Consider the following 22044-nt stretch of genomic DNA (forward strand, 5'->3'; position numbering starts at 1 on the left):
AGAACCTCCCATTAGTAAGTGTGCTGGATTCTCCTCCCCTTAAATTTTGTTTTGGTGAACAGAATAAACTGTGTGCCAGTTCTGAGTACAGGCCACAAGAGGCCTTTGTTGTTCTTACTCTTATAACTCCTGTATCTTTCATGCAGCCTTCTGGGAGTAGCCTACTACAGGGTAAGAGACACATGGGCAAGAGCCAAACTGTCTTTCAAAATCAGCTAAACTGACTTATTTGATCCACCGCTAACTACAGATGCATGAGAGACTCCAATTACATCCAGAAAAACTAATCAGCTAAGTAAAAAAATTGTGATCAGTAATAAGTGGTTGTTGCTTTAAGCCACTGAGTTTTGAGAAAGTTTATATATAGCAATAGTTAACATACACTCATGTTTATGAAATTTATTGATCTCCATAAATTAATTTTCTACCATCATACTTTTGTTAGTTTTCAGATAATTTTCTTTGGACTTTCAGGTATAAATCATACCATCTTCAGAAAGTGGTGGTTTTACTTCCTCCTTACTAATACTTTTTATTTCTCATTTCATTCTCTTGTTCAAAAAAATTAATGCTACCAGGAAAATGCTAAATAACAGCAATTTTGACAGTCATGACTTGCTTTGGATTAGTGAGACTGTCTGTGAAATTCCATCATCAATCATGATAATATTTTGGGGTAATAAAACTATATTTTATCCTGTAACCAAGAAAGGTAACATTCCTCTTTTATGGAGTATCTTTATTTAGAATTATTGTAGAGCTGTTTTATATGTCTTTGTAGAATTTATGGGGATGAATATATGGTATTTTCCCTAAATCAATTGATAAGACAAATTATAAAAAAGTTTCCAATATGGTATTTTTATATTACTGCTTACATAAATAGAAAGCTAACTGGTACTATATAAGATATTATCTTAATGTTTTACTAATTTTACTTCCTATTATTTTACTTAGGAATTCTGGTTGGCTAAGGGTGAGCTTGGCCCAACTTATGTGTGTGAGGGGGTAGCAAAAATATCAGCTTTAAGAATGATACATTTGCTTCATAAAAATATCAGGATTTTTTCATTTTTTTAGATGGCGCTAAAAGTATCTGCTATTTAACAACTTATAAAATTCCTCTGCACTACCTCAGAATTATGCTTTTATTCAAGAAGAGTTATGGTATCTTGATAATTTTAAGATTTTATTTATTTGAAAGAGCAGAGAAAAAAAGAGACCTTCTACCTACTAGTTCATTCCCCCAAATGACCACAATCACCGGGGCTGGGTTAGGTCAAAGCCAGGAGTCCGGAACTCCATTTAAGGTCTTCCATGTGAGTGTCAGAGGTCCAAGTACTTGGCCTACCTTCTACTGCTTTCCCAGGCTCATTTGCAGGGGGCCAGATGGGAAGTGGAACAGACTTCAATAACAGACTCCAGGGTTGCAAGCAGCTGCTATTAAGCTGCCATGCCACAATACCAGCCCTTTCTTGATAACTTTCTCATGAAAATACTTACAATTTTCTTTTCCATACCAGTTTTGGGAATAATACTTTCCAAGAAACTTATTCACTTTAGTTGGATTTTAAAATATATTTGCATGGTTGTACACAGTAGGCTCTTATGGTTCTTTAAATTTTGTTTCTGTGTAATTGTTCCCTTACTACTTCATGAGATTAGCTACTAACTTTTCAAAGAATCAGGTTTTTGTAATTGATTATTTAGCTCTTTTCTTTACATTTCTAGATCATTCCTTTATGAAAGCAGCTTTTACAATTCTGATTTTGATACTTATAATTTCATTATAATCAGAATATTATCTACATTGTTTCTGCTTTTTGGAATCTGAGATTTTCTTTGTGACCTAATATATGGTCAATTTTTTGTCAACATACTATAGGTTCTTTGAAAAGGAGGTGTGTTTTATATCTTTATAGTGCAGAATTTAAAATAAATTAATCCAATCTATCTATTTTAGAAGATTTATTTTATTTATTTGAAAGACAGAGTTACAGAGAGGTAGAGACAGAGAGGGAGGTCTTCCATCTGCTGGTTCACTCCTCAGATGGCCACAAAGTGATCCAAAGCCAGGAGCTTCTTCCAGGTCTCCCACGTGGGTGCAGGGACCCAAGGACTTGGGCCATCCTCTACTGCTTTCCCAGGCCATAGCAGAGAGCTGGACTGGAAGTGGAGCAGCTGGGACTCGAACCAGCGCCTGTACTGCAGGCCAGGGCTTTAACCCACTGTGCCACAGTGCCGGCTCCTTATTTTGGTTTTAACAGCTATATCCTCCATTATTGTTTTGTCTAGCTGATCTATCATGAACTGAAAGATGCGAATTACTCTACACAACACTGTTTTTCTGTCTTTCCTCTCTAATTTCTGTATAAATGCTGACACTGTTACTTGTTGCATAGGTATTCATACTGTTCTGTCTTCCTTCCTTCTTTATATTGCTAAAATGTTCTTCTGTGTTTTCTGTAATGTTTTGTGCTGAATTATACATTGTCTAATTTAGAGTATGTCTTACACATCCTTTCTATTTGTATTACTGGTGAATATTTGGTCATTATAAATGAATTCAGCTTATTTTACATTTGTTAATTTCATCTTTGTTACATTGTTTTTGCTTTTTAATGTGTTTCATAGATGACCTGTTTTGACTGTATGTATGAGTCTGTTATTAACAGTAAAACACTTACCTAATCCAAAGCATAATCATCCTATGTGAAGTAATTTTTATGCTTAACTAAGTTCCCATTAAGAAATATTTGTAAGTGGCCTCAATGTAAGTCTGTACTTCACAAAGAAAGCAATTTCAAGAAAGCATTTACACTTTTAACTCTATCCATTGTTTTATTATAAATGTAATGCTCACATTAAAAGATGGGTTTTCGGCCGGCGCCGCGGCTCACTAGGCTAATCCTCCACCTTGTAGCGCCGGCACACCGGGTTCTAGTCCCGGTCGGGGCACCGATCCTGTCCCGGTTGCCCCTCTTCCAGGCCAGCTCTCTGCTGTGGCCAGGGAGTGCAGTGGAGGATGGCCCAAGTGCTTGGGCCCTGCACCCCATGGGAGACCAGGAGAAGCACCTGGCTCCTGCCATCGGAACAGCGCGGTGCGCCGGCCGCAGCGCGCTACCGCGGCGGCCATTGGAGGGTGAACCAACGGCAAAAGGAAGACCTTTCTCTCTATCTCTCTCTCTCACTATCCACTCTGCCTGTCAAAAAAAAAAAAAAAAAAAAAGATGGGTTTTCAAAAGAAATCAGCATATGAAAGAGTTATCTGTACCCCCTTGATCACTGCAGCTCCATTCAAAATAGCTAAGATATGGAATCAACCCAAAAGTCCATCAACTGCTGACTGGATAAAGAAATTACATTATATATACACTATGGAGTACTACTCCCCTGTTAAAAAGAAGAAAGAAATACTGTCTTTTGCAACAAACTAGATGCAACGGAAAACCATTATAATTAGTGAAATAAGCCAGCCCCCAAAAAGACAGATACCATAGGTTTTCCCTGATCCAGGATAACTAACAAAGTACCTAAAATGTAATGTATTGGAGTGAAATGGACATTTTTGAGATTTGATGACTGTTTACTGCCCTTGTCTCTTTTGAGGAACAGTTTTATTTTTTTTTTCTTTTCTTCACACTATTTGTTAACTCTTTCACTAAGTGTAGGGTTAATTTTACGATCATTAACTAAACTGAAAGTAGATCTTTGTAAAAATTAAGAGTTGGAGTGAGGGAGGAAGGAGGAAGAAAGGTTGGGGCATGAGCAGGAGGGAGGGTAGGGTGGTAAGTATCACTACATTCTTAAATCTGTATATATGAAATACATGAAACTTGTATAACTTAAATACAATTAAAACAACAACAAAGATAGATTTTAAGTTTCACCTTATAATTAATTCTAGGGTTATGTATTTTATTTTCACTTTATATTAAAAGGAAGAGATGATGAGAGAGAAAGGGAGGCAGAAAGAGAAGGGAGGGAGGAGAGAGAGAAGAAGAGAGAGGGGAAGATGGAGAGGCAGGGAAAGATATTTCATTAGCTAGTTCAGCACCCAAATGACTGCGACAGCCAGTGTGGAGCCAGGACAAAGCAAGAAGCCCAGAACTCAATCCAGATCTTCCATGTGGGTGACAGGGACTCAGTTAATTGAGCCATCAGCTGCTGCTTCCCAGGGTTTGCATTAGTAGGGAACTGGACTTGGAAGCAGAGCTGGGACTAGAATCTAGGCATTCTAATATACGATGTGGGCACTCGAAAGTGGAATCTTAATCACTGCATCAATGCCCACCCCTAATCCAAGGATATTGCAAAGAAATGTCTAGAAAGCATGAAGCATTATGATTATGAACAAGAGCTTTGGAAATAAAATGTCCAGACCAGAATGCAGCTGTGTCATTTACTACTAAAATGGACTAAGGCAAAATATTTAAGCTAGTTTGACTCTGCTTCTTTATTTGTAAAAGATCACCAGCATTATTCAATCTATAGGATTATTAGAAGGCAACATGAAATAATAGTTCTTACACAAAGTAAACATAAGTTAACACTTAAAGAGCACATTAAAAATAGATTCCTAAGCACAAATGCAGAAATTTACATTCAATAGAAGAAACTGAATTTTTAAAATAAATTATATGATTCTACTACTAATGGTCATGAAATGAGAAACACACATTCTGCAGCCAAATACCTAGAGTTTGAATGCTAGCTTCACCCCTTACTATAGAACTCTAGTAAGCTATGTAACATCGCCAGCTTAGTTTTCTTATCAGAAAAATAAAAATTTTTTAAATGAGTACATGCTGGCAACAAAGTCACATTCAATTAATGATAATTATTATTGTCCAGGGCCCAATAAATGTCAAAAATAAAACATTATAATACAAAAGTCTTCTTTTGCATAATACATAATTTAAAAAAAACAAAACAAAACAGTGAGCCTAACCTTTCTGTAATCTTCCCACTTAGGCCATCCACGATCTCCAGAGAAATGTCCCCTTGTGCCCAATTCAGACTCAGGAATTTATAATCCAAGTTCATTTGAAGTGGATACGCAGAAGGTACTAAGCTAATGTGAGGTCTGTTGACCAAGTAAAACATTGGAAGTTTTGAAGTAAGTGCATCATCAACACGCTGTTTTATAGCAATTTCTAAGCCTCTAGTATCACTGCAATTCCCATCACCTTGAAGAGCAAAAACAAACATTCAAAAGTTTGATATCAAAAGAGAATACTGTAACAAATCAATAATTAAAAACAGTCTAAAGCCCATTTATCTATCTTTCATCTTTCAACCTGTCTTTTCTACTTCTCTCTTGTTGTTAAATTCTGCATTCTTCACCAGAACCAGGACAAGGTAATGGAAGAATTTCTAGGTTCTTACATGTAGGGAAAACAAGGAAAAGTTGTCCTAGTGAATAAAAGCCTATAATCTGTGCTGACCTAGAAAGAAATTAGCACTTTGTAAAGGGTTCTGCCAGACAGAACTGCCTCACTCTGTCTTGATTTCCTCTGATTGTAGTATGAAATAGCACATAATATTGCATATAAATCTGGCTGAGAAACAGTTGGTGACAATGTGTTACTTTCCCCCAGGTAATGGCAACAAATCATTAATGTTCTAGTACCACAATGTTCCACTTTAATGACACAAAGTAATTTAAAGCATCACCATTTCTGATTAAAATGTGGTCAGTACCTAATGTATGAATTTTGAATTTTAAAAGTTGCTGAAGATTTTTCAAAAAAGATTCAATGTCACTAATACAAATCATAAGGTGCAAACTTAAATTAGAAGTTAGAAAGCAATCATTCCTATTTAAAGATATTCCATGGAACTGGTATTATGGCATAGCTAGCTAAGACACCACTTGCAATGCCAGCATCCCATATCAGAGTGTCAGGTCAAGTTCTAGCTACTCTGCTTCCAATTCAGGTTTTTGCTAATGTGCCTGGGAAGGCAGCAGCAGATGGACCAAGAGTTTGTGTCCCTGCCAATGATGTGAGAGACGAGGATAGAGTTCCTGGGTCCTGGCTTTGGCTTGGCTCAGCCCTGGCCATTGTGGTCCCTTGGGGAATAGAATAGCAGATGCAGGATCTTTCTCTCTCAGTTATTCTGTATTTTAAATAAATATATACATATAAGCAAATTTTTTAAAAAAATTCTAAAAATTTCTTTTAGAAGGTCAGAAATTCTCAATACAACAGAATCTTTATATACCATGGGACATCTCTTACAAATAAAGTCTTGTTTCCACATCAGTGACATGGTTAGTAGTATTTAATACTCATTATGACTCTCCAGGTAGTAGAAAATGTTTTAAAAGGGGGTATTAATTGCTTTTGACATTCTTTTTCTAAGCAGTTTTTGAATCTTCCAACTTGAGTATTAATGAGGTTAGTGAAATTCAACATATAATGGAGCACAGAAAAATCATGGGATAAAGGCTTGAGGAATAATTATTATATCTAGAACTAACATAAGACATGGATTCAAAAGAAAATGTATACATTACATACTGCAATTTCATGATACGAATTGTACCTGAAGAAGACACACTTAAGGAAAAAATAAATTATAAGTTATACTAACATTCCCTCAATAAATTATTTCACTTGGATGCTTTAATAAGAAGTATAAAAATTAATGAAATAGAAAAATAAAATTAACATCTTACTGGAAGGTTTTTTTTCCTTTAAACATATAAACTTTAATGATTTACTACATTTAAAATGATTTTTATTATATCTTGAGGCTGAATCTTATTTCTAGAAAAATATATCTCTAAGATGATATACAATTTGGAAATGTTAATTAATTCAAAGTTATCTTTAAAAACATAAGACTCAAGGGTTAAATACAATCAAAGCCTACAGGTGATTTGACCTGATATTAGTTTTTACAGAAAGGATATACTACAAGCAGCAGCATGAAAAGTTAAAAAAACAGCATCTGAGTCTAGGCTTTGCCAATAAACAGAATGACTACAATTATTTTAACATTCTGAAACCTGTATTTCTGCTCTGTAGAAAATGACCAAATAATAGAATTCCTAAGGTTAAAAGTCTATGAACTAAATTTAAAATAGATTCCACTCTATCACTAGAAGAGAATCAGCATTTGCTGATTGCTACACTCCTTAATTCTTGTTTTTTTTTGTTGTTGTTGTTTACTTAAGATTTGTTTTGGATTGAGCTTCTGTGTTTTTGACAAATACTTGTACTGATGATGATCTGAGAAATTATTACTATTTCTAAATAAAAAGATTCTATGTTTGAAGACAAAAAAAATTGTATATTTATTTGAAAGGCAGAGTTATGGGGTGGGGGTTGAGGAGAGACAAAGAGATCTTCCATCTGTGGGTTTACTCCCCAAATGACCCCAACGGCCAGGCCAGGGCCAGGCTGACACCAGAAGCCTGGAACTCCATCTGGGTTTCTCACAGGGGTGTCACGGGCCCAAGCACTCAGGCCAACTCCTGCTGCTTTCCCAGGTTCATTAGCAGAAAGCTGGATTGGAAGTGGGACAGCTGAAACTTGAATGAGTGTTCCAAATATGAGAAGACAGCATCACAAGTGGTAGCTTAACTCCCTGCACCACAATGCTAGCCTCTACACTCTAATTCTACAGTATACTGAAAGGACTGCTTGATGGAAATACCTCTCAACAAGCATTCTTTTTAAAAAAAAAAAAATTTTACTGTATTTACTTGAAAGGCTGAGTTACGAGAGAGAAACAGAGACAGAAAGAGAAATAAGTCTTCCATTCATTGGTTCACTACCCAAATGCCGGCCACAGCTGAGGTTGGGACTTGGGCCATACTCTGCTGCTTCCCCAGGTGCATTACCAGGAAGCTGGATTGGAAGTGAAACAGCCAGGACCTGAACTGGCAACCAGATGGGATGCCAGCACCACAGGCAGCAACTTAATCTACTGCACCACAATGCTGGTCCCTCAACAAACATTCCTAAATTATTTAGATAAACTTATTTTAACAAGATACCAAATAGGCTATTAAATTTGCAATATATATACTTTCCTGGCCAGCACCGTGGCTCAATAGGCTAATCCTCCGCCTAGCGGTGCTGGCACACGGGGTTCTAGTCTCGGTCGGGGCGCCAGATTCTGTCCCGGTTGCCCCTCTTCCAGGCCAGCACTCTGCTATGGCCTGGGAGTGCAGTAAAGGATGGCCCAAGTGCTTGGGCCCTGCACCCCATGGGAGACCAGGATAAGCACCTGGCTCCTGCATTTCGGATCAGCGCGGTGCGCCAGCTGCAGCGCGCGGGCTGCGGCAGCCATTGGAGGGTGAATCAACGGCAAAAAGGAAGACCTTTCTCTCTGTCTCTCTCTCTCCCTGTCCACTCTGCCTGTCATTCCTTAAAAAGCTTGAAAACAAATATAAGTCCAGCTATTTTTCAGTATCCAAGTAAATTTTTTTCCAATTATTCTGGGTAGTTTTCTACTCAAATAATAGTGAATACTTTTTCAATGCAAGCTTAGATCCTGTTTTAAATTATAAAAGAAAAAGATTCTCACCATAAAATGAGAAAGTAACCATCCATAAAAATCTGAATAGTAAAATAAAAATTTAAAATATATTCCTGGGGCTGGTTCTGTAGCACAGAGGGAAAAGCCATCACCTGAAGTGCCAGCAACATATATGGGCGCTGGTTCAAGTTCCAGCTGCTCCACTTCCAATCCAGCTCCCTGCTAACATGCCTGGGAAAGCAGCAGAAGATGGCCCAATTCCTTGGGCCCCTGCACCCATGTGGGAAACCTGGAAGAAGCTCCAGGCTCCTGGCTTCGGATCTGCTCAGTTCTGGCCATTGTGGCCATTTGAGGAGTGAACCAGAGGATAGAAGACCTCCCTCTTTCTCTCTCTTTCAAGTGAAATAAATAAATATTTTTAAAAATTTCTGTTTTCATTCATAAAAGCTCTACTATAATGTTTTAAAAAATCGAAATAAATTGTGAACATTTTGTAAGATTTAAGAGAAAGGAGGACAAAATCATTATCTTCAAATAATTAGATTTCAGCCTTATCATCAGTTAGTACAGTACTGAAGAAAATTCAAATTCTAGTAAGGAAAAATTTTTTTAAATAACTGGAGCTGGTATATGGAATGAACCTAGGTGGTCAGTGGTTGAATGGATAAAGAAAATGTGGTATATAGACACAATGGAGTATTATTCAGACGTTAAAAAAATAAAATCCTGAAATTTGCAGCAAAATGTGTGGAACTATAGGTCACTATGTTAAGTAACAAATACTGAATTATTTTCTCATATATGGAAGTTGAAAAAAGTTGATCTGAACTTAAGAGTAGTGATGAATGACGCTTGGAAGACCGGGGGAAGAGGGGATAAGAGATTAAATAACAATCATGAAAACAAAGTAAGTTCTGGTGTTTTGCTGCACAGTGGGGTAACTACAGTTCATAATCATGTATTCTATACTGTATAAAGAAATAGAAGATAGGAGCTGCTAGTCTATAAACATACAGTTAATGGAAATGCAAATTGTCTGAATGACATTTTATATATATAAATGTTGAATATTGCACTGTATCCCATAAAAATGTACAATTATTACATGTAAATCAAAATAAAAACAACAAAGTAGAAAAAAAGAATTGGAGCTGTTTCATTAATGGAATTGGTTTTCTTTACATCATATACTCCACATTATTGGATGCTTTTAAACTAGGCTTAGGTGATCATCCATTTAAAATGACAGAGTCTGTATATTAGGCAAAAAATTGGATCAGATTACTATTAAAGTTCAGATAATTTTGTAAAGACACTTCAAGTGAGTATCTGTCAAAGTATGAGCCATTCAACAATCTATCAGAATCACTGGGTGGTACTCTTAAAATGCACATACCTCATAATTACCACTTTCCAAACTTAAGATCTTAAGTGGTATAAAAATCTGTTTTTCACACTCAAATATTACTAAAATTTTATTGAGATATATCAGACAAATCAATTAACTTCATATGTACCCTCTAAAGATTCCAAGACAACAGAAGCAATTTTAGTCATGTTTTTATTGCTACTTTATGTTCCCCATTGCTGTTTCCAAGACAACAGCCAAAATGATGAGGACTAATTTTTAAGGCCCCGTCCCAAATCACTAACTAGACACATAATGGAATAAATATCTATCATTTTACTATTGTATGGATTTATGTCATTCAAAATATAAATTTTGAAATGTCTTTTTCCACAAAAGTCAAAGAAAGCCATGCTTATCAAAGCCTTTTATACAGCCATGTGGGGAGGAAAACAGCAGATAGATCTCTTTTTGCCTCTCCTTTTCACTCTGTAACTATGTCTTTCAAATAAATACATCTTTTTAAAATATCAAAGAAGGATAATGGGAAAAATCGAAAATGTGCACTAAACTGTTTTATTTCAGTAGACAAGTTCAAGAAAGCATTTCCCAAAAGAAAGGAAAATTAAATACTGTGCAAATAAAATATAAGTTCAAGACACAATATATCTAATTAGCTAAGTAAAATATTAACTCTTGATATCCTATTTAGATGACAAAATTTTTATCACACTAGGCGTGATTACATGCTACCATGAAATGAAGAGCACAACAAAACAGATCTGTTACGACTTTTTAAATAAAGTCTCATATACGCCAAAGCTTACTGTATATTGAGAAGTAAAATACAGAGAATTTATTTAGTGAAAGAGACCCAGAGGTACTGAAATGCCACTCACCAACAAGTATACTGCTGATATAAACTGGCTGTATAAAGTGACTCAGCAATGCTCCCTGTACACCAAGCACTTCCCATCTTGTCAATTTGTCACTTGAGGACATACTGCTTACTCTGTTAACAACATCTGCAGGACAGTAAACTGTCAGATAAATTTTGCCTTCAACAGCCACATGGAGGCTCAGTTCTTCATTGGCTTCAAATGCAGATATAGAATGTGGATTAAGACGTCTAAAGAACAAAAAGAAATGTATATTAAAAAAGCAAATTGACAAAGTAAACCACATGTACCTAAGAATTGTTCTATAACATGTTTAACTTGCTAGTATACATTTAATTCCAGTAACAGAAACAGCTGCAAGCACCAAACAAGGGAGGAATGGAGTGACTTAACTGTACAAAATTAACACAGAAAATAACCATACTCAGGACTTCCAGCATCACTTTAATATTATCAACATTCTTTATGTCCCTTAATAGCAAATAAAAAATAAACTGTCCCGGGGCTGGCATCGTGGCTCACTTGGTTAATCCTCTGCGTGCGGTGCCAGCATCCCATATGGGTGCTGAGATCTAGTCCCGGTTGCTCCTCTTCTAGTCCAGCTCTCTGCTGTGGCCCAGGAAGGCAGTGGAGGATGGCCAGGTGCTTGGGCGCCTGCACCCGCATGGGAGACCAGGAAGAAGCACCTGGCTCCTGGCTTCAGATCGGCGCAGTGCGCTGGCCATAGTGGCCATTTGGGGAGTGAACCAACAGAAGGAAGACCTTTCTGTCTCTCCCTCTCTATAACTCTACCTGTCAAATAAAAAAAATAAAATAAAATAAACTGTCCCTATCATAATTTGTGAGTTATTTCCTTCTCCTAGGTGGAAATTTTTATTTTTATTTATTTATTTATTTTAATTTTTAATTTTATTTAATGAATATAAATTTCCAGTGTACAGCTTATAGATTACAATGGATTCCCTCTCCCATAACTTCCCTCCCACCCACAACCCTCCCCTCTCCCGCTCCCTCTCCCCTTCCATTTGCATCAAGATTCCTTTTCAATTCTCTTTATATACAGAAGATCAATTTAGTATAAAGATTTCAACAGTTTGCACCCACATAGAAACACAAAGTGAAACATACTGTTTGAGTACTAGTTATAGCATTAAATCAAAATGTACAGCACATTAAGGACAGAGATCCCACATGAGGAGCAAATGCACAGTGGCTCCTGTTGTTGACCCAACCAATTGACACTCTAGTTTATGGCGCCAGTAACCACCCTAGGTTGTCGTCATGAGTTGCCAAGGCTATGGAAGCCTTCCAAGTTTGCCGACTCTGATCATATTTAGACAAGGTCATAAAAGACAGAGTGAGGATAGTAACCAATGATCCTAAGAGTGGCATTTACCAGGTTTGAATAATTATACAGCATTAGGTGGGGAAGAGGACCATCAGTACACACAGGTTGGGAGTAGAGCCATTGGTGGTAGAGGTTATGATTACGAAGGAGTGAGGCCCAAGTACGCTAGACAGGGTCTAGAACAAAGGACAGAGTCATTATTAGAGGAGCTAAGAAAGGTGCTGTCTAAGCTACAATTAAGTTTTCTGATTGAGAGGCAAATAGAACCTGATAGAAGGGGCTTGATAATAATCTGGTGGGCTTTAGGCCTTGTAAGTGAAGAGGCCCAGACCTATCTATCTCTTCACATGGGGTATATCCTAAGGGAGGTGTGAACCTCCTAGGGGAAGGCACTCTGTTGACTTTCATTACTTGGCTGGCCTGGGAGGAGAGCTGGCCAGGTAAAGGCAGGGGGCATCTCTAACAAGAAATTTACAGTTCTGCCTGCAATGTTGCTGACCCTACTTGACCATCCCCTCAGCTGCAGTGGTCACTTTGGAAGTTGGGCTGAGTGAAGGGCTTTTCAGCTTAGAGCCAATAAGATCTGTGGCTCTGACCTGGGCATCCTTCGACTCCAGGGCAGGTCCATTTCCAGTGATCCAACTCTTGGCTGGCAGAGCTGCCAGGGCTCTTCACAAGCTGACTTCTGCTGAAGCCCAGGCTTACCACATTGAAAGCCACTGCAGTGGACTGGCCTGTTGGGTCTCCTTGAGGGCAGATCACTGTACAGATCAGCCATTAATAGGCCTGCCACCCATTGCTTCTGATGCCTAGCTTTCTTTTCCTCCTGGTTTGTGTTAAAGCAGACCAGAGGATGCAAGTCAAGGGAGTGCCCGTGTCCCATCTCTAATCTTCGGTGGCCTGAACTACAAGTCTATAGTCACAGGCATGTTCTGTAGTAGTTTTTCTAAGGTAGACAATGCCCATGAGGAAAATTATATTCTCACTTTAAAACTTTCTTTCCCTTTGGTCTGAAAGGGAGGTTTTTTCTACTTACTGTTTACATCGCTGATGGCGAAGTGAATCTAGCTATGAGATTATTATTTAAGTTCTTATTTTGGCTATGCTATTACAGAAAACTATTAGCCATCTCTTTTATAAGGTCTAAAGATTAAATTGTGCTTCCTACAGATTCCTTCATAATAGAATTAGTTTCCTACCTTGAAGAGAATAGAGAAATGAAAGAACAAGTTGGGCTTAGAATAGAGAAATGAGGGAGCAAGTCCTAGATCGCTTGCTGACAATAGAAATATCACATGAATACTTAGCAAACAGTTTCAACCATTGGATAACAACTTAAGAAAACATTTACCAGAAGGTCCAATGCCTTCTATAAATTTTAAGAATCATGTATTTGAAAACACCTCTTAAATATCTAACATGGTATAGTTTGTTTAACCAGTAAACTTAAGCACAACCATATAAAATGGTTTTAGTTTCTTTCTACCAACAAGTTTAAAACATATGATACACAGATTCAGGTCCCACAAATTAAAATGTATCTTTGATTGATTTTAGCAGCTTAAATTTATGGACAATCTTATCTATAAGCCATTTAAAATAAAACTCTTAATAAAATTTCCCCATGTGGACATACAATATGTACACACATATAACATAACATAATAGACCAATATAGCAATGTTAATAATAGCTTTTGAAATCTTTAACTCTTTTCGTAGATTGCCAATTGATTTGAATTGCTTTTTGTTTTTAGTAACCTCAGTTAACCATACTTTCTCTCAGTTGGTCCTGTTACTACATTATTGGCTTCATCTGTTTACAGAGCCATCCCAAAGTACTGAATACAATAGAAGTGGCTGGAAAAAGTCCATAGGAACCTATAGGAGGACAGCTAAACACAGAACCAACAAGGCTTTAGTTTTATGAGCAGCAAATCATATATAACTGTGGATGACAAAAGACTTTAAGTCGCCATGTTTAAAATTATAAACTCATCAACCAACAAGAGGCACTTGCTTACTTCACAGTATTTTTCAAAGCACCTGTAGGATTTTACAAGTATTTAACCCTTTAGGTAGATGGACATTTTTAAAGACAACAAACTGAAGAAATAAAGAAAATTGACTTTTTAAATTCAAGTTTTATCTCTAATAAGAAAAACCAAAAAATAAAATCTAAAATTATTTACTTTGAAATTTCTCTAGGGAAGTTGTGCTTATGTTCTAAGGTGTTACTGGGAAAATGTTTATTAAAATGCTACTCATGGTTCTCTCTATATTTTTGTGAATTCCACTGTCTTCTTAGTGCATATCTGTACGATTTAAATTTTATGCTACCTGATGCTATCCATTGCTACAATCAAAGTCTGGCCACAGATAGGAGTTCAGCTTTTGTTAACCTCTGTATTTGTATATGAATTGTGTTTGTGTGCAAGTGCATTCACATGGCCATAAATTTTCTGAAGTCTTCTAATCTCAAAGGGGTACAAACCTTCGTAGCATAGAATAATGTGAAGGATATGAAATTTTTAAATAGTAATAACAGATTAGTCTGAGTGGAAGGGAGACTTAATGACTGGAGGGAGAACATGGATAGGTATGAATTTAGTAGTTTTATTTGCTGTAGAGACTCAGGATATATGGTGAGGCTATCTCATTACTAATAAAAACAACCTCCATAATACTTACAACTGTGACTTAATTTGAGCTGATCCTTTAGGTAATTGGTTCATATAGAGGTAAATGTTGATATTTTGTTTCAGAGTGAGAAGATTAGAAGCTGGTTCTGTACAAAATATTGACTTTTCCATCATAGCAGGATTTTTGCTATAGAAGAGTAGAAGTTGTCTATAAAAGTACCTAAAATAAATGTCACAATTTGTCAAGCAATAGAATTTATAAAATACGTATCTTACTGAGCATTATATTCACATGTCATGAGCAATGTCCCTGGATATCAAAAGTTTTCATATAGTAAGAACTCTTAAAGTAATCTTAGCATCATTTAATGAAAAATTTGGTCCACTGGGAAGCCCTCAATTGGAGCCCAATCTGCCCTGTTATCTACATTAAAACTGTATTCCATGGGGCTGGCACTTTGGCATAGTAGGTGCTGCTCCTCTTCCAATCCAACTCTGCTAATGGCCTGAGAAAGCAGTGGAAGATGATACAAGTGCTTGGGCCTCTGTACCCTTGTGGGAGACCTGAAAGAATCTCCTGGTGCCAGACTGGCCCAACTTTGGCCACTGCTGTCATTTGGCAAGTTAATCAGTGGATAGAAGACCTCTCTCTGTCTCTCCCTCTCTAACCCTGCCTCTCAAATAAATAAATAAATCTTGAAAAAAAAAACTGTATTCCACAACTGTCACTCCTCTTCCATTTTATATATGAGTCTTAAACTACCATATCCTACTGAAGACCCATTTTCCTACTGATTCCTCTTTTCTTTTTCTGCTCCAAGCTTCCCAGGTAGAGTCAACTTTTAGCCTTATGTCTTGTTCTCTTGACCCACCCAAACAAACTGTGGTTCCTGATCCTTAGAATTAAAAAAGAAAACACAGAAGAAGAGAATAATAATAATACAGTGAACTCTATAAGGTGTATTAAGAAGTGACACAGATCTCCTAAAAGACCACAATTAATCAAATCAGGGACAAATACTACTTAACTTATTGAAAAAAATATGGATTTAAGATGTGTTCCATCAAATTCCATCATCAGAAATATTTAACAAAAAATTAAGTACCAGTATATAACAATGTAAACATTGGAAGGGGAAGACATAAACGTAAAGGAAGTAACTTTAAAGAAGTCAAATAGTTCTGTTAGCACCAAGGGAGATGGGGAGGGGAGGAATGAGTTTTATTACCCTCATTGACTTCTCCAACTTTTAGGATTATAGAATCCTTTCTCTATTATTAAGGATATATACTTACCTTTTTCTGTCAAAAAATGTCTAAATTTGTTTTAACATACTCTAGCAAAGAACAGAAAAACCTGAGAATGCAGAGATCTAACAGAATGGCAAAACACTGATAAAACTACTGGAGTTGAATGACAGAATTTATTATCCTATTCTCCCCTATTTGTGTTTGAAAACTGCCTAATAAAAAGTTTGATAAAAGTAAGCTTAGTAGCTTGAGAGAACCAAAAGTTTGTGTATATTATAAGGAGTAACATACATTTCCCATTTTTGATATAAAGGGACTTTGAAAGAGTAATATTTATGGTTTCTCTCTCCCACCTGCCATTCATTAAAAAAAATTACTTATTTACTTGAAAGGGAGGAAGGGTAGGTGTGAGGGGATATCTGTTGGTTCATTCCCCAAATGGGTGCAACAGCAAAGGCTGGTTCAGTCTGGAGCCAGAAGTCAGGCATTCCATCTGAATCTCCCACATGGATAGCAGAGGCGCAAGTACTTGGGCTATCATCTGCTGCTTTCTATCACTTGAATACAGGATGCTTGCCTTGCAAGCAGTAGCTTAACCAGTTGTATCGCAACAGTGACCCCTATTCAATTCCTCTTGTAAGGAGCATAGTGATTAGTACTTCCGAAAAAGATACCAGGTATACTTAGCTCAAGTTCCTTTATTTCTTTCTGAGATCTGTTAGCCTGAAGAATTATCTTATCTACACTCTGTCATATGGAAAACTTTGCATGGACTGCATAAATGGAAACCTATTAGTTCCTGGTGCTGCCACAGGGTAAGTATGGCTAATTCAGAGATAAGACCAAGTCTACTTGATCCAGATCTAAAGCTGTACTTTTCAATATATTAGTCAGTAAAATGATGGTATTTTTATCTTTGAAAAAATATTGTAGGACATTTTAAAATAAGTTCACTAGTTTTTAATAATGGAAATAACTAAAATCCACAGACTAGACATTGTAGTTACAATAATAAGGTTTCCAAATGCAACAAGGAAATAATTAGATGACCTGGATAAGAGATTCTCATATTCTTGGCTCAATGATGAGTAAAATTCCATTTGTAAAGACATTTGCATGCAATTATTTTGGACACAGAGCATCTATATTTGGAGACATTAAATATTTTGTCACCTTACCTCAGGAGAGATCTTCTTGCTGTAACCACAGCATGGGTGTCATGTAACACCCTTCCATTTGGTTTAATGCACTGACTGTAATTGTATTCACCTGTGCCTATAGCTACAACTTCATGATGTCCAGCTGAAAGAAAAAGGGAACCAGTAATAGGTTATTATAACATCATTCTCTCACATTCAACCTCTGCTTCTATTATTTTATTTTTAGTTAAATGTATTTACCAAAAAGTTAAAAAAAAAAACCCACAATTTCAAAAGTCTTAAAATTATCCAACAAGCAAATTTCAAAAGTAGTTATCCCAATTTAAAGAATAGTTGTATTAATTTCATCTAAATTATTACCACAATCAATAAATTGCCAAATAACCTTAAATTTTCAAATATGCATCTATTTTTCTACACCTTGATTTAATGTGATCTTCTAAGACACTTCCTTTTTAGGGATTTAAATTAGTACAGCCAATATGGAAAACACTGTAGAGTTCCCCCAAAAAATTTAAAATAGAAATGTCATATGACCCTAAAATTCCATTTTTGGCCATAGATCCAAAAAATGAAATTAAGATATCAAAGAGATATCTGAATCCTCATGTTCACTGCAGCTTTACTGACAGTAACTAAGGCACAGAAATGTCTAAATACCTGGAATTAAGGTATTTGTATTCCATTTATTTTTTTTTAAATGGGATATTCTTTCTCTAAAAAGGAAACCTGGATATTTGCAACAACCTGGAGGATGTTGTGTTATGTGGAAGAAACCAGACACAGAAAGACAATGCATGATACCATTGAGATGGGAAATCTAAAAGAGTCAAACATAGAGAAGGGTGGTTAATAGTAGTTGGGAGGTGGGGGAAATGGGAAGATATCAATCAAAGGTTACAAACTTGCAGTTAAAAAATAGCATGGTGACCACAGTTAGTATTATTTGGAATTTAAGAGATGACCAGTTTGAGGGGACAGTGGCAGAGGGCATATAAACCAAGGATATCGATGTGATAGAAAAAGGAAGGTGTGGTAAATTGTGTTTAATATTTCCGTTAAGTAAACAGTTAACAAAATCCATTACATTTTGCAACATGAAGAGATTTAGTAGCCTTGATAACAGCAGTTTCCAAGAAGTAGAAGAGAAAAAGTAAGAGAAACTGGAGTAAAGAGTAGCCACAGCGACTACAAACATCTTCCTGATGAAGTTTGGCTATACAGTCAAGTACACAATGGCTTTGGTTTCAAGTAGAAGGATGCCATGGGTTTAAAGGAGAGTTTCTTTGTTTTAATTTTAGAATGGAAGTTTGGGAAGTAGGCTTTCCAGACTAAAGGAGATGAAAGCAAAGATATAAAATTCATGGACAGTTAAGCAAGATTCTGTTTGCATTTTTAAGACAGAAATGTGACTTTTAAAAATATTTATGTACTTGTTTGAAAGGCAGAGTTGGGTGGGGGGGATAGGGGAGTGAAGAGAGAAAGAGAGCACACACCATCTAATGGTTCACTCCCCAAATGGCCACAACTGCCAGGGCTGAGCCACACCGAAGCCAGGAGCTTCATCTAGGTCTCCTACAAGTGGCAAGGACCCAGGTATTTGGGCCATTATCTGCTGCTTTCCCAGGTGCATTAGCAGGAAGCTGGATTGGATTTGAAACAGCCTGGTATGCTGGTGGTAGCTTAACCCTCTATGCCATAACCCAGCCCCCAGGAATATGATCTTCTGAACACCGAATCTGACTTAATAACCAGGTCTGTAAACTTACCCTTAAATGGAATTATGTAACAGTTATCAGTGTAAGTTCTAGAATGGAATGGTAATGTATGATCTAAATTACAAAAGGCAATTAGCATAGCCATGATTCAGTTTCTTTCTCAAGTTTGTAATTCAACCTGAAAATGCATGGGGAAATACTCAAGTTTGATAATTCAAGAAAAAAAAGAGGAAATCAAAAGAAGGAATTAAACAAAATGTAACAGGAGAAGGAGTAAGAACTTTGCTGAAGGAATTATCCTGTAAGAAAGATCCTTCCTCCATTGTCACAGTAGAGAATATGGATACAAATGCAGGAAAAGTATTCAGATTTGATGGTAGGGGAGAGGAGGATATTTAGATTTGATTGTGTCTTACAGACCCAGTTAAAAATGATGAAATAACATTCCTAAGAATACATTTTAAATATATTTTGATCACGTGAATTACTTGATTTCACTCAAATATTCTCATCTCATTCACATTCATGTCTTCTAAAACCACCTTTATTATTTTACCCACACTCTTCTTCACTGAACTCTACATTGGCTTCCAAATTTCCATGTACGGGGAAACACTATTCTAGTAAACATGAAATGATGGTATTATTTTTATTCATCTCACTTCATTTATCACTTTTCATCTTCATCTTTTCACATCTTTTTTTTATTTTTTTATTATTTTTTAAAATTTTTTTGACAGGCAGAATGGACAGTGAGAGAGAGAGAGAGAGAGAGAAAGGTCTTCCTTTACCGTTGGTTCACCCTCCAATGGCTGCTGTGGCCAGCGCGCTGCAGCCTGCGCACCGTGCTGATCCGAAGCCAGGAGCCAGGTGTTTCTCCTGGTCTCCCATGGGGTGCAGGGCCCAAGGACTTGGGCCATCCTCCTCTGCACTCCCGGGCCACAGCAGAGAGCTGGCCTGGAAGAGGGGCAACCGGGACAGAATCCGGCGCCCTGACCAGGACTAGAACCCGGTGTGCCGGCGCCACAAGGTGGAGGATTAGCCTATTGAGCCGTGGCGCCGGCCCACATCTATTTTTTTCTTTTTTCTTTTTTTTGACAGGAAGAGTGGACAGTGAGAGAGAAAGACAGAGAGAAAGGTCTTCCTTTTGCCGTTGGTTCACCCTCCAATGTCCGCCGCGGCATGTTTCCCTTTCTGCTATGTCCATCTCCATGCTAATATAGGCACTCAACCATAAACACCTGCCTAGGTTGTGACTGCCTAGTTCAGGTTCTACCCCTTGTAATGTTTTTAAAAATTGTTTTCAATGATTGCTTAACTTTATCTTAATCATAAGTGCACTTTATTAAGCTTTTACTAAATGGCAGGCACCATGCTATATGATGTATTTACATTATCTAATCCTACAAAGCCCATGAAGTAGAAGCTATTTCTATTATCTCTATTTTTAAGAAATGAGAATCAAAATGAAGCATAGAGATATTAAATATATAAACTACCAAAAGTAATTAAGTAGCAGTTTTGAGTCTGAAGCGGGTACTCCCAACAATTACAGCATATTGTCTATCCTTAAAATCTTTCACAGTTTATTATCAACCTTATTAAATCAAACTTTCGATTGTCTTCTAAGCCTCTTAATAATCTGGCATAATTTTGTCAATGTAACTCTATCTTGTATCATTCCTGTACAAATACTACTCTGTGTTAGGAATGTATTAATCTCATTGTCCCATAAACAGTTTTTTCACAGCAGCTCTCTTAAGCCTTTCTCTCTCAAAAAATATATTCCTTTCTTCTATTTAGTCAAGCCTTATGAATTCTTAAACTTTCAGCCCAAGTGTCATACTATTTCAAAATCTTTTAATATTTCTCCTGTCTATGAACTTTCATGAATGTTTGCATTCTGGAAAACAATTTTATATTTTTATCATCCTCAACTTTCAAATAGTATATATGCATCTTCTCTTCCCACTTAGATTACAGTAACTCTAAAATAGGAACCAAATCTCAAATTGTTTTTATATCATCTATACTATCTAATTCAGAGATTAATATAAATCTCAAATACTTTTATAATTAATGATCAAACCAGAATGTTTACATGGTAAACAAAAGATAAAAATAGAATTGCAATGCAATATCCACAAGAATTTCCCACATTTGAATTTTTTCTTACTTGAAAATGAAGAAAAAATGCTAATGGTTATAATCGCCTTTTCAATTGTTTCTTACAATGAGGCTAAGATTTCAGGATGGTTAGAGTCTTTCAACAAGGCTAAGATCTCAGCAGGGTTAAGGTTAAAAATGTTAAGACTTTTATAAGGGTTCAGTATTATTTTATCTCTACCTTTGAGAACCTTTCTGTTTAATGACCCACAGGTACTTGAAAAGGCCACTCCAAATCAATGCAATACCACTGCCAACAAAGGTAAACATAGTTAACTAAAATACCATTGTATAGTTCATCTTATTAAGGTAATCATTTTTCTATAAACTAACGTATCCCTAATATCTGGACTTACCTCTTTCAATTATAAAAGCAGCCAGTGAATTGCTACATTTCAGATATTCAGAATTAGAAATTAGTTGATTAAATGTTTCTTTAACAATCTTTGAAAACTTTGCATACTGCACATATCTCCCTTCTAGGAAAAAATCAAAAGCAATATAAATTTGAAGAACATTGTGCTTTCTCTCAAAGATGTATTATTAGTATCTCAAAATCAAATTAATAACTTATAGAATTATAATTATAATTATAGAATTATGTACAAGTATATTGATAGTTTATCATCATTGAGATTTCAGTATTTGATTCTAAAAACAAAATTTACTGGGCTTTCTGGATAATTCCTCATAAACAGATGGGTCATTATTACACACTAGATGCCTGATTTATACTTGGGCTAACTGTGTTGAGGTATTCAAAAGTCACAGAAACTCAAGACAATTCTTAATTGTATAGCACTGTTGCTCACAATGCAGGATGATCAACATCTCAATGCACAAAATAGTCCTGTCCAACCATTGTGACGATCAAGGTACACTTAGTATTTGCCCTGTTGAGAACCACTGGAACCAAACCAAAACAACAAAACTCCTACAACAACAAAAAAGCATTCAGAGTGTTGACACAGTCCAATGTTCGCATAAAAAGTCCCAATTTTTGCTTAAAGATGAAGATGG

At 36.4% G+C, this 22044-nt stretch overlaps 1 protein-coding gene across 2 annotated transcripts in view; it reads right to left on the reverse strand.

Annotated features, from left to right (window-relative positions):
* ADAD1 (adenosine deaminase domain containing 1) overlaps nucleotides 1-22044 on the reverse strand; it is a 65265-nt gene that overhangs the window by 16128 nt on the left and 27093 nt on the right. The window contains exons 5-9 of one of the 2 annotated variants that reach the window (XM_062199094.1): nucleotides 21381-21503; nucleotides 17159-17282; nucleotides 14779-14949; nucleotides 10741-10970; nucleotides 4952-5189 (exon numbers count right to left, since the gene is read on the reverse strand). In XM_062199094.1, coding sequence (XP_062055078.1) covers nucleotides 4952-5189; nucleotides 10741-10970; nucleotides 14779-14949; nucleotides 17159-17282; nucleotides 21381-21503 — 886 coding nt within the window. The remainder of the gene's footprint in view (nucleotides 1-4951; nucleotides 5190-10740; nucleotides 10971-14778; nucleotides 14950-17158; nucleotides 17283-21380; nucleotides 21504-22044) is intronic. The other variant, XM_062199093.1, reaches the window with a different exon arrangement.

This window comes from Lepus europaeus, chromosome 8, assembly GCF_033115175.1.
Source record: "Lepus europaeus isolate LE1 chromosome 8, mLepTim1.pri, whole genome shotgun sequence".
Lineage (NCBI taxonomy): Eukaryota > Metazoa > Chordata > Mammalia > Lagomorpha > Leporidae > Lepus > Lepus europaeus.